The sequence below is a fragment of the Danio rerio genome, chromosome 5, assembly GCF_049306965.1.
Source record: "Danio rerio strain Tuebingen ecotype United States chromosome 5, GRCz12tu, whole genome shotgun sequence".
NCBI lineage: Eukaryota > Metazoa > Chordata > Actinopteri > Cypriniformes > Danionidae > Danio > Danio rerio.
In genome coordinates this window covers 51,995,106-52,009,088 of record NC_133180.1, presented here as the reverse complement: position 1 = coordinate 52,009,088, position 13,983 = coordinate 51,995,106, and the positions used below count along the sequence as shown (strand labels likewise).

Genomic DNA, 13,983 nt, shown 5'->3' with positions numbered 1-13,983 from the left:
TATTCTGTTTGTGATTAGTAAATAAATATACACATATGTAGTAATTAATCTCCCTTTTGCTATTGGAACTTTTTACTTTTAACGTGGAATGATTTCAGCCTCTAAGCTTGAGGTCCAAGGCTATTGGCTCTGCCCGGTCTACAGTAAGCCGATGAACAGAGCAGATGAAAATGACAGAAGACAGTACATTCGCAAGATGGACGTACACGCATTCCTTTGATTTTGATAAGTAGCAGAAGAACATTATTGTCAAATACAACCTTTGTATATAAACCCGAGAGAATTATCGACATTGAGAAATAGCACTAGCAATTAAAAAAGAAAAACATCTTGACCGTTGCCATGTGACCACTCCACTTACAGAGAAGAGAAAATTGAGAAATTGAGTTTTTCTCGGTCTGCCATCATGCCACTTGAACCTCGAGATGTCAGGAGACTTGCTACCATCAATTAATTAGCAAGATCCCTGTGACTGGCAGCAATGACAAGGTAAACTAATGTTTACATGACGACTAGCTAGAATTCTATATAATCTAGTATAGGGATGGATGGGATTATGCTTAACCTACTGAAGTCACCTGCCATGAGGATGAATTCTTTTTATTTGATTAACAGCCCAATGCCATGGCTGATACACCTTTGTCAGTGGAAACAGAGGTGGCCAAAGCACTTTAATTTCATTTTGGTATTGAAAAGTGTGTCTAGTTTTATGGTTTCATAGAGCCAATAGCTATTTGTCTTGTTGTTGTAGCCTAGGTGCATTAATTTAGTCTTTTTAGATGCATGTAGATCTCTGTCTGATCTGTTTTCTTTCTAAGCAGTTAGGCAATGTTTAGCCTATACAGTATGTTAATTTCTATGGATTAAAATGACTGAGGTTGGGGGGTTGGTTCTCTGATTGCATTTTATACTGATAAAGCTTCATTGTGTTCATTTTGTGCATGACAGTTTTGTGTTGTGTGAACCACTTGAATTTAAAGTAAATAAAACAATGGCAACAATAAGAAAAAAAATCTGCATCTTGTCATGGAGTTGGAGTTTAAATATAGTCATGTTGTGTCTAATATGAATATACCCAAGCTATTCACAGATATTGCCAGATAATCACTTTACCTCTACCAAACTTTTAACAGACTTGTCATTTGTAATTCTGGCTGTCGTCCTTTCTTGCATTGTCTTGAGCCTTCACGTTGCCAATTATATACTATATTGTTAGTAGCCTGCATATATATTTTAAGTTAAATGCTTTGCAGTTGACATTTTTAGAATGTTAAGTTCTGATTCTGTAGTTATTTTGGTGAAAGTAACTAAAAAGTAATATAAAAGTAATGTAACATTAAAATTCTGAGACAGTAATATTGTAAGGTAAGGGATTACTTTTAAATAACAGTAGCAAGTAATCTAATGTATTACAGTTTGGAAGTAACTTGCACAACACTGATGATGACCAATAAATAGCCATTACTGGACATCTATAACCCTTTTCACAAGACACTTATGAGGTGTTTAACGGTTATTAGCGTCATAAATCCTAGAAAGCTTTTTTTAATCCTTAGACTTTTTTAAACATATGTATATTTATAAAGCAATACTTTGTACTATACCATCTAATTATAAAAAAGCCTGATCAACGCATATGCTTAAACATTTTGTTCTTCACACAATTTTGATGGAAGTCGTTATAACATGATCTTTGAGTTTTTCTTTTATTATTTGATTAAATAGGAATGCCAAATATGTACTCCCTCATTCACTGTGCTCCAGGTTTACTCAACTACGATGACTTGCATTGCTGAAATACCCAGAAATGTGAAAAGAGTCCATACTATTTTGTCATATAATCAATAAGTATATTATTGGATCATGCATTAGTATTTTTATAGTTAAGTAAAAATAATCAGAAATGTTTCTTATGCAATTTCAGTGATTTCTGAATGATAATGGTCCACTAATTACCGCAGTAATGGCTGCTGAAAAATCAGGAATAAATTAAAATAAAATAAAGATGTCCAGATCTTATTTACATAGAAAAATTGTGGAACGTGCAGTTCAAGGCAAAAATGATGAAAACTTGATGAAACCTGTTTGCTTTACACAGATCCCTTGAATGCATAAAGCACTTGTAATAAAACGTTAATAAGACAGATGGTTAAGAGAATGTAACTTGAATCATGTTGCGTTTTTTTTTTTTTTTCTTTTTAAGTAAGTTTTTAAAATTAATCTAGAAATGGTCAATTGCAATATTCCTGTGTCTATGCATGCATATATTTGGCATATTATTTCTACCATGTCTACCCCCCCTAATAGCAGTCATGCTGGTCAGATTGCAGTCATACTTACGGAGGTAAGATCTCAGCAGCCATAAATATCTTCTCCACCAGCTCTGAAAGGATGTTAAGTAAGTGAGCCAGATTCAGGTTAACATCCTCATTCTTCTCCAGTTTAGACGGGTTCAGCTACAGAGAAAAACCAGAAAGCATTAAACATAAGGGAAATCTTAATTCCCTAAAATTAATTCAGGCTTGGAATAATGTGATGAAGATAGAATATTGATTATTGGTTGAGCGATCCCTGTAATGCTCTACCACTGCACATCTGTATTCTACGCAATCACTTGAATCAAGTTCCATATAAAAATTTTACTTCACAAAAGAAGTCAATTCAATGAAAATCATAGAAATCACACAAAAGCCAATTTATCCAAAGCTTTGGAGAGAACATGATGCAGATATAATATACACTACACATCAGGAGGAACAGAAGACAACACTTACAGATCTTAAGGTAACAGAGCATGAGATAAAAGAAACAGTTCACCCATTTACTAACCCTCAAACAAAACATTGATGAGTTAATTTCTTCTGATAAATGCAAAAGATGTTTTGAAGAATGTTGTAAACTGGTAGTCATTGGCTTCCATGGTAGCAAAAAGAATATATAGTATAAAAGTCAACAACTATCAGTTTCAAAACTTTTTTAAGATCTACATTTTTGTTAAAAAAAAAAAAAATACTCAAACAAGTTTGGAATAAACAGAGGATGAGTAATTGATGACTGAATTTTCTTTCTGGCTGAACTATCCTTTTAAAAGTGGGATATTATTATTTGTTTATTTGCTGTACCTCACATGACTGCTTGCTCTCCATGATCTTCAGTATGGTGTCTTTAAGAGCGTGATGGACGAAAGGTGTAGCCGTGGCCTTCATGTACTGCTCCATCAATGTACTGGCCAGAGTGGTGGCACGAAACAGCGTTGTGGCCTCATCTGCAACATCAAAACCAAACAACATAATGTAGAAAGGTGTGTTGTAAACACTAGGCAATTAACAAGTGTACTGATTTCAAATTAAAAAAAAAAAATTCTCGGACTATAGGTCGAATATGACAAAAAAAATAAATAAATTAAAAGCTACAGTGACAAGTCACAATTTATGTTGCTAACCCAAGGGCAACTATTTTACCCATTTTTCAAGATTTAAGAGACATCTTTTGTGTCTCCAGAATGTGTCTGTAAAGTTCCAGCTCAAAACACCCATTAAATTATTTATTACAGCTTACAGTATTTTATAATTTTCAGCTATGAACACAATGTAGCTGTGCCTGTGCCTTTATTGCTAGTTCTACCCGCCCACCTCACTCTCCGCCTTGGCTGCATCAGATAAACAGCACAGTGACAGACCGAACACACAGACACACAAACACAGCCCATGCATTTAGCTTTCCACAGTTTTTGCACAGCAAATGTGACAGGATACATGTTAATATCCACTGCTGTATGGATATTCGTTATGTTAATGTACAAAATAAACCTGATTTAACGTTCACAAACCAGGATTGAAGCATCTTCTTTTATAATTGTACTGACATGCGGCTGTGGTGATAAGACAGTAAAATCACTGTAATTCATTAACATGCACTGTTTTAAAAATGTTGTAAACCTGTAATACTCATTCTTAATCACATTTGATGATGACTTATGATCACAGAGAGCTGAACAGATCTTTTAATCCTGGTTACTTTGCGCACGTCCTGTCTTGTTGATATGATTATACGCGTTACTATGGAGACATGTTAATAAGTGGGTGTCAATCAAGTCGATGCAGGGAAACCGCATTTCTATATCATGTTGTGGTCGGCCTCAAAATAAGGATTTGGATCCTATTTTAACGTCAGGAAAATAAAAAAGAGAGACTTGTTGTGTTTACTTCAGACCAACAGTACATGTTGTTTACAACAGTACATGTTATGTTTACAATCACAGTACATTATCTGATCTGCTTTGAATTAGCTGTCGAGTTAGAGCAATTAAATTTTACAAATGCTTTTATATTAAAAAATAAATATTAATAAGGTCATGGAGATTATTTTGTAATCTTTCTGAAGAGTCACGCTCTGAAATCTAATTCAAATTCACGAACCGAACGTTCACCATGACTGTGGTTGTAAATTCACCAACAAATGAAAAAAGTGTCTAGTACTAATGCTGGTACAGTGACAGCTCTTCTCTGAACACACTGCACATCGTCAAGACAGCGTCTGATTACTTGCTCTATTAAATGAACAATAGCTTATAGCTTCAAAAAAGGAAGTGTGTAAAATGCAGCAACAAAGCTGTCAAAGCATTGTTCTGGAGCTGAAGCATGATGAAGAAGCCTGAGGGAAACTGGCCAGCCTTGACATCTGTTTGCTGTTGAAGATTGAAATGTGAATAAAACAACAAGAGAGAGAGAGAGAGAGAGAGAGAGAGAGAGAGAGAGAGAGAGAGAGAGAGAGAGAGAGTCTTACCCTCCATATTAATTTCTCTGTCGTTCAGTGTCCTCAGCAGCAGGGCTTCCGCTCGCTCATGTCTTAAGATGCGGAGCAGGATGCTTGCCAGCAGAGTGCGGTCCTGACCACACACGTGCGCCAACGCATAGATCACATGATAGTCTCTCTGCAGGATCAGCTGGACAAGCACAGACAGAGCAAGTCAGCAATGACAATCTACTCAAAAGATACATCACTTTGTTTTTTGCATTTCTAAAATATATAGTAAAAAAAATAATAATAAATAATTTTTTTACAGGTTTGTACAAAATAAAAAAGAAAAGAAAGGAGCACCTGAAAATAAAAAAATGTACATTTATTTAACCTCCATTCAAGAGTTAGATTTTCCTTGTTTTTTTTCCTTGTTTTTTTTGGAAGATTGTTGCCCTTGGTAATTTATAAAATGCAATAAGTAGCTCCTCCTATTAAAAAAAAACAGCCAATAGCGTTTGGTTTCCTCACAGCACTGCCAGTGAAAATTATTCAGCCAAAGTGTACAGAATACACAAGACGTGTCACACATATAGTTTTGAATGGGGAAAAGTGTAACGGTCAATATGGTGAATGAAGCCCCGCCTACAAGTACAGGAGCCAATCATCAATCGCTATCGACTGACGATTCTCCGGAGAAGCTCGGACCAGACGTGTGCTTTTACGACAGTTTGGTGGTCAACAAACACACTGAAATCTATGCGAATACTTGCTTCACAGACATAAGAAATATATCCCCATAAAGCTTAAAATATCTACTTTTAAATGAACTAAATGTACTTGTATTCTGTATGAAACAAACGCGAGGTACAGTCCATTCTGTCAAAAGCACATCACATGACAGCAACAACTACTCAAACATCGCTGTAATTTCTGGAGGAAATTCGCCATCAAGACCAAGAATTACTTCAGAAGAGCAACATGATCAGACAATCATTATCCAGAGGATGATAATGTGTAGAATGGCAATAAATGAGGTTGGTGTCATGATCTCAGTCATTTCAAGTGTGCATGCGCATTAGCTCGGGCAACCTGAAAATATGCCGTTTTAGTTTGATTCGAATGTTTAGCAACAGAACTTAAGAGACGGTTGATGTTTAACTTTATTAGTGATTACAAATATGAAATGTAAACGTAAGCTTGGCTTAAAGTTTTGGAGAATTTGATATTCCCCATTCAGACACAATGCTGTAGCATACTGCCTGAGAGGCTTTTCAAAGATGGAGACAGAGTAAGAAACTGAACTATGAAAAATGAGGCGATGTGAAAAGCAATTGATTAAGGCGACAAACTCCAAGCTTTGAATGTTTTTATCAGTTTTATATTTTCTAGATGCAAATTTTGTCATTGTTTGTCATTGTCATTGTAAAGCTAACAGACTGAAACTAACTTCTACATTGTTTTGTTTAGGTTAGACAATTTAATAAACAAATAATAATTTCACAGACCTTTAAGGGCTTATAAACATATAGGCAAGAACTGAAAATCTTTTAGTTTTCAGTCCATATTAGGGCTGCAAAATATATTGTTTCAGCATCAATATCGCATTGTGATAATTCGCAGTAGTCACATCGCGAGTGTACGCAATGTTGGATGTCTGGATTATAATTGATCATTTCACAAGTGTTTTTTGAAGCCTGTGACTGTGAGGGTTCAGACATAAGAAATTGTATCTTTGATAAACAATAATGATTAATGTGATTGAATTATTTATAAAACAAAAACTATGCAGTATTATTTTACATTTAATTGTTCAATAATTGTATGATGAATACAGTTCAACTCCTCGGAAAACAATAAAATGCTGTTTATTTAATTGGTATATATCTCTTTGTTGAATTTGTTTATACTTGTGGATTTTTTATTTTATGTACTCCCACACAGAATCATCCCAATCAATCTAAAATGATAAATTCTTTCCAAATAGTTATTCAACTTATCTCGTGAGATTGTATTCATATCGCAATATATATCGCAGAATAACAAAATATCACAATGTTAGATTTTTCCAATATCTAGTCCACATATTCAACCACAAGGCTACATTAGTAAAATCCAAATTACTATATATTGTGTATGCATATAGACACACACACACCTCTTTGAATTCACTGTACTCTTCCTCGGGCATGATCTTTTCCATGGAGTATCGCACTCTTACACGCAGAGAGCCGGGCTCAATTCCCTTCAGCGGCACATAGGAGCTCAGAGGAAACCACTCATCGATCATCTGGCCCCTCTGCAGCTTGCTCAGCTGGCAACGCATGAACACTGAAACAACATATAAAGAAAAAGCATCAGGGAAGTGGTTGTGTTTGCTCCGTACAGTGCCAGCAGAGGGCACACAAATCCAAGAAGAAGAAAAAAACAGGGATATTTACGGAATAGTTCGCCCAAAAATAAACATTTGCTCACCATTTTCTCCCACACCATGATTACTTTTTTGAGATTTTTTCTTTTTTTTCTACAGTAAACAATAGTTTGAAGAAAGTCAGAAACTAGTAAAACACTGACATGCACAGTAGGAATGAATTAATAAAATAGATTCCAACATTATTGTGTGTTCAACAGAAGAAAGAAACGCAAACAGGTTTGGAAAAAGTACAGAGTGAGATGACTTCACTTGATGACAGAAGACTCATTTTTGAGTAAACTATCCATGATATACCGTCAATTAAGATTTTCTTTTCTTTAGATTTTCAGATTAAGGTTGCAGTAGCTTTAAACTTATTATATACACAACAGCAAGCATCAAAATGACATCCAATACAAGTAAGGGATAGCGTACATCTAGTTCTCACAGAAAAAAATAGAATAAAATAGTTATCTTTATACATTATACTTTTTTATTGTAAGTTCAATGAGTTACAAAAACATAAGCTTTGAATTCCCCCTTCTCTACCCTTGAAACAGACAGTGGTTAGTGATATAATGCCTCAAATTCTGTTTCCATTAAAAGGTCACAGTCTAAAATTAACTTTATACCACAACTGCCTTGTGTGTTACTGGCTACATGTATGCTATTTAAGAACATTTTATATTTAAATCTTTAACAATAACAAGAAAGCTTCAAGTATCAAAACAAAAGTTCACACTACACCTGCCTTGGGGTATTCTCTTATAACCTGTGTCTTTTTTTTAACTCGGTGTAAAAGAATGAAGTGAGGTATTCATCATTTTTACCTGAAGTTGAGAAACTCTTCTTTCTAACATAGTTAGCACTACTTTAGAAAAGAGGGTTTTCAATCTTTTAGGACACATGCCCCCCCAAGTTTGGCCAATTTCACTTGTGCCCCCGACCCACCCTTCACCGAGCCAAAATTATAACTCATGTGCAAACCTCATTCACATATTACTTGCTGCGTTTAAAGTGCGTAGCATTAATTACATAAAAATAAACACATAGCCATCTTTTCAAGTCAGTACAACATGGGTGTATTCCTGACACGACTAACCGTAAATCATCTTTCACTGTCAATAAGTGTGAGCCATAGCTTACTTGCTTTTGATGTACATGCAGAAAATGTTGCTTCGCAAAGCTAAGTTCTCAGAGCCCTGACGGTGTGACTGAGTCGAACATTGAGTACGTTTACACCAATACTTTATTCGATTTTATTACAATTAAGACTATACTCTGATTAAGAGTCTAGCATGTAAACAATGATTTTTGATTACCTTAATCCGACTAAGGTCATAACTGAACTAAAAGGAAATAGAATTAAGACATGGAATATGCATATGTAAGTGGCATTATTAAAATAAACACGGCAAATTATTATCGTCATCAAGGACTATCCACCCAATTTTCCGACAAGATTCTCACACACGGCTATCAGTCAAGAACCATAGACATGCACATCACAAAATGTGGAAGTTTTTTTCTTTCTATTCGGTGTGTGTTATTAAATTTCATAACACTCTTCCACTTGTCCTTACTCCCTATTTCCGTCTAATGCCCCAGTTTGTCACGGGAGCATGAATAAAATGTTTATGAGTTAAAGTGAAACTGCCGAACTGCATTTAAAGTAGTAATAATAATAATAATAATAATAATACCTTTTATTTTTAGGCGCCTTTCAAAGCACTCAAGGACACCTTACAGCAGATCACAAGTACATCATAAAAATACAAGCAGTAAAAATGACAATCAGAATAAAATTAAACCAGCAAATCATTAAAAGCTATCCTAAACAAAAACATTTTTATCTGAGATTTAAAATTGGAAATAGAGTCCATCTGGCGAATGTGCAAAGGCAGGGAATTCCATAACTTTGGTGCTGTACAAATAAAAGCCCTGCCACCAAATGACTTCATCTTAAAGTGTGGGACAGATAACAGTTCAGCAGAAGATGATCTCAGTGAGCTGAAGGAGTGTACAAATGAAGAAGATTAGAAATGTTGATCAGTATGTTAAGAGGAGGATTTTGTATTGTATACGACAGTGAACAGGGAGCTAGTGCATATGAAAGAGAATTGGAGTTATGTGATCAGAAGTATGTGATCAGAAGTATGCGAGCAGGTAACTATCCTAGCCACTGAATTCTGAATCAACTGTAGTCTATGAAGTTGTTTATCAGGAATGCCAGAGAGAAGCGAGTTACAGTAATCAATCCGTAATGTAACCAGAGCATGAGCTAGCACTTCAGTACTTTGTTGAGATAGTGAAGGGCGAAGTCTTGCAATGTTACGCGAATGAAAAAGGCACAGCGTGAGTCTGCCCAAAGTCACCCAAAATTACATGAAACTCTTACATGAAAGCACTTCACGGAAACACCTTAATTATATTATTATCTATTATGGCAAATAACTAGATTACAGATGTCCATGTAAATGTAGACAGTAAGGTCTTCATAGTTAGTGAAAGATCCAGAAAAGCATCCTGCTAATTTGGCTCAGACGGGCACTTTTTTGTCGGACGGCTCACAGGTTTTACTTTACTTTTTACTTTCATTAGTTTTGAAAAGCATCCGGTCAATTTTATTTGTGTATTTTTTACTCACACGCATTAACTCTAAAGGTGCTTGATAGTTAGATGTGGAGCTAATATCAATCAGATTCATTAGTGAACACATAAAAATTTACTTGAGTACATGCCTCAATGTCTCGTGACTCTGGTGGGGTGCGCCCCACAGTTTGAAAACACCTACTTTAGAAGTCTGATAACCAGTTAGCAACTTCCTGCTTTCTTTGTGAAGTCAATATGAAATCTGCAGTTCATCAACTGGCCACTTGAGGCTGGCTCCAAAGGGAGAGTCAATAATATAGACTCTTATTTTAAAAACATCCAAATTTACAGCAGAAAAAAATTGTTTTCAGTCTGGTACGATAAATGATTTTAGTGTGTACAGCTAATATTACACTTCATGACAACTGTAAATGAGGGTGGATTTTTTTTACAACTCATTCATTTAATTTATATCAAGGCTAAAAATTATGCATAATTAATGGTGGAGCCGTTTGAGTGACTTGTATCTGCTGCTTGCCATCATGTCACCTTAGCTAATTCTGGATGTTGAACTTGTAGTGTGCACACACACAGACACAGACACACAGACACACAGACACACACACACAGACACACACAGACACACACAGACACACAGACACACAGACACACAGACACACACACACACACACACACACACACACACACACACACACACACACACACACACGTTTGTTTTTGTGAAAAGTGGGGACATTACATAGTTTTCCATTCATTTTATACTGTCCAAACCGTATATTGTATTACCCTCAACCCTAAACCCAACCATCACATGAGACAGCTTTACTCTCTGATTAAACTCATTCTGTAGGATTTATAGGCTTTTTGAGAAATGAGTCACCAATGAGTCACCAATGTCCTCATATTTCACCTCCTTTTTGTAATACCTGTGTCATACTCATGTCATTATACAGATTTGTGTCCTGATATGTCACAAAAACACGTACACACACACACACACACACACACACACACACACACACACAGTTGAAGTGAGAATTATAACCCCGCTTTTAAATTTATTTATATTTAATATTTCGCAAATGATGTTTAACAAAGCAATGACATTTTCACAGTAAGTCTGATAATATTTTCTTCCAGAGAAAGCCTTATTTGCATTATTTCGGCAAGAATAAAAGCTGTTTTTAATTTTTTTAAAAAACAATTTAGCTTATCTATATCTTGAAAAATATCTAGTAAAATATTATTTACTGTCATCATGACAAAGATAAAATAAATCAGTTATTAGAAACGAGTTATTAAAACTATTAGCTATGTTTAGAAATGTGTTAAAAAATGATCTTACCGTTAAACAGAAATTGAAAAAAAAAACTGTGTGTGTGTATATATATATATATATATATATATATATATATATATATATATATATATATATATATATATATATATATATATTAATGTGTGTGTGTGTGTGTGTGTGTGTGTGTGTGTGTGTGTTTGTGTGTGTGTGTGTGTGATTGTGTTTGGCACAATAATATGGCATGCTGTGTACCTCATTTTGCTATTAAAGATATACTCACAGATGTCACTTTCTTTGCTTTTCTTGGACTTGTTGCTTAAGCTTATTTCAAATCTGTTGATGTCGCACGACAGGTCACTAATAGAGAGAGAGAGAGAGAGAGAGAGAGAGAGAGAGAGAGAGAGAGAATATAATCAGAGTTTGAATAAACCATCACTTTCAAACCTCAAAATGAGTGTTGAAAATCAAAATGGCAGGGTCCCCACTTTAAGTCAAATGTTAAATTCCTTAAATTTTATTGAATAAAAAGCAGAACTTCCATGACCTGTAAGGATCAGAAAACAGACTGTTCTGTTGAGCAATCCATACAGAATTTACTGATTCTATGATTGCTAAATTTAACACAAATCCAAGCTAATAATGCAAAGTTGTGTGGAGTTTACTATTTTTTTAAAATTGTGACAGTTTTCCCACAGGTTTTGGCCGGCAGGCACATTGTTCACAGTTTAACATTAAATAATACTATATTCTCACATAGAAAAGGTTGCGGTATCCAGTGAGTGATACCGTGAGATATCATAAACACAGCATGACGCTAAGTTTCTATTTATGCATGAGACCCACTTTAGATGAACATAATGTGACATCATCACAATGCACGTTCACCCAGAGCAAAACAACACAGATTTTGATAAAAGGAAGAAATTTAAGAGCACAATAATCTAAAAATTTATTAACAAAATCCAGGAGAGAGATTGAGCTGACAAAACTAACCACAGATAGTATTTTAACAGATACAACATGGTGACTGCATTTGATTGCCTGTTAACAAGCAGTAAAGGAATAAAATTTATATTTAAAAAAATAGCTAACCATCACAAATAGACAAAACGTGATGAATGAAAATACATTTTGGTAAATGGGAAGAAAAATATTAAATGACAGACAACTATGAATTGGAAAAAACAAATTAATAAAATTCCCTGACTTTTAATGTTCAGAATACACCTTATAAAATTCAATATAGGGCTGAACAATTTGTTGTTTGAGCATCGATAGCTCTATCACTGGATTAGATCATTTCAAAGGCCAAGGTTTACATTTGGCATTGGTGGGTAAGGGAGAATCATATGGAAGATAAATCCTGCTAATTTTAAATACATCAAATAAACATTGAAAATTAAAGTGAAATCCAGATTAACAATTTCATCATAAAACACTGTTCGTAAAATATCTGCCAAAAGCGAAAATGAAATAAAATATAATTGAAAAGAAGCTGCCGATTTAACATTTCACTTTCACTGCATTTCGGCATCAAGCCTGCCAATATTAAAATAAAAAGACAAACTGAAAAATAAAATGCAAACACGATTTTTACAAAGTTTGTTATTAATGTTCACACTATAATAGTGACACAAATCAAATTAAAATGCAAATTTAAGTTTTACTTTTATTTACACTTTTATTTTAGTTTTTATTTTCAATGTCAACCTGCATGCAAAGCCTATGCTTATCAGTGGGAGGGGCGTATTCAAGTGATGGGGCGTATTCAAGTGACGTTGAGTGTTTTCAGAGGCCAAGGGTAGCAGCAAGGTTTTGATGGATAGGACAGCATGAGTTACTAACGTAACAGAAGTAAAATGGTAAAAACTATTAGTCAGCTTTACGTGAAGCAGCTGTCGCATTGGTTCAGCAAGAGGAACAGATGACACAGGATAACCAACCATCAAACATTCATACCACAGCAGGAGTCGTGGGCTTCTTCGGAGGGCAGAGAAACTGTGCAGCCATAAGTACGGCAGGCTTTGTGATGAATTTGTACAGTATACTATATTAGGTCTTGTGTCATTAACAACTTGTTTGTACTAAAATCTGGTTCTATCGATGTAATTCCCAGATGATCCCTAAAATTGCGTGAGTGAATGTCCGGTAATTATCAAACCTAAAACCAACTTTACCAAGCTAATTTAGCTACGAAGCTTTCAAAGATTTTAGTACGAATTTAGTACGATTTTAGTACAAAGATTTTAGTTTTAGTAAGTTGCTTACAGTAGAATTTTCCTTTTTATTGAAATGGTTTGCTATTTGACTATAGGCTTCAGTTTTTAATTTAAAACAAGTTGAAACAGATTTAAAAAAAAAAAAAAAAAGGTATAGTAGATGATAATAAATTTGTATTTTAAAAAAAATATATCTTTTCATGTTTCTTTACTCTAAATGTGCATTATTTATAAAACTGTAATATAAAACTCACAGTTTAAATGCACATTTGTAATTAAACACTTAAAAGAGTAAAATAGTATGGTAAGCAATTTAACAAAATGGTGGGAAATATTTTTGGTACATCAAAAAGCATGGTTACGATATCCATTCCACAAGCTAACTCAGCAAAAAAACAGTTCTTTGAATGTCACTAAAATGCAATGATTATATCACAATTAAATAGAAAATAACTGCAAAACAGTTCAGTTTTTGTTAAATGTTAAAGGAAAGTTATTTACTGATAAAGAGAGTTTAATAAAGACTTATTGTTGATTAAGGCTATATTATTCACAAACTATATCAGTCTGCTACAACGTTAGACTGTGTTTTACAATGGGGGGAAAAACATGAGCATTAACGGCATTATCATGATGGCAAACTTGAGTTAATGTGACTTTCGTCCACCTTATGTCCACCTTTTTTGCTGGCGCCATTCTCA

The 13,983-nt window shown here is 34.5% G+C and overlaps 1 protein-coding gene across 3 annotated transcripts in view; it reads right to left on the bottom strand.

Annotated features, from left to right (window-relative positions):
* rasa1a (RAS p21 protein activator (GTPase activating protein) 1a) overlaps positions 1 to 13,983 on the bottom strand; it is a 106,361-nt gene that overhangs the window by 15,685 nt on the left and 76,693 nt on the right. For all 3 annotated transcript variants that reach the window (XM_009301766.5, XM_073951398.1, XM_021476621.3), the window contains exons 15-19: positions 11,344 to 11,420; positions 6,896 to 7,068; positions 4,786 to 4,945; positions 3,123 to 3,265; positions 2,341 to 2,456 (exon numbers count right to left, since the gene is read on the bottom strand). In XM_009301766.5, coding sequence (XP_009300041.2) covers positions 2,341 to 2,456; positions 3,123 to 3,265; positions 4,786 to 4,945; positions 6,896 to 7,068; positions 11,344 to 11,420 — 669 coding nt within the window. The remainder of the gene's footprint in view (positions 1 to 2,340; positions 2,457 to 3,122; positions 3,266 to 4,785; positions 4,946 to 6,895; positions 7,069 to 11,343; positions 11,421 to 13,983) is intronic.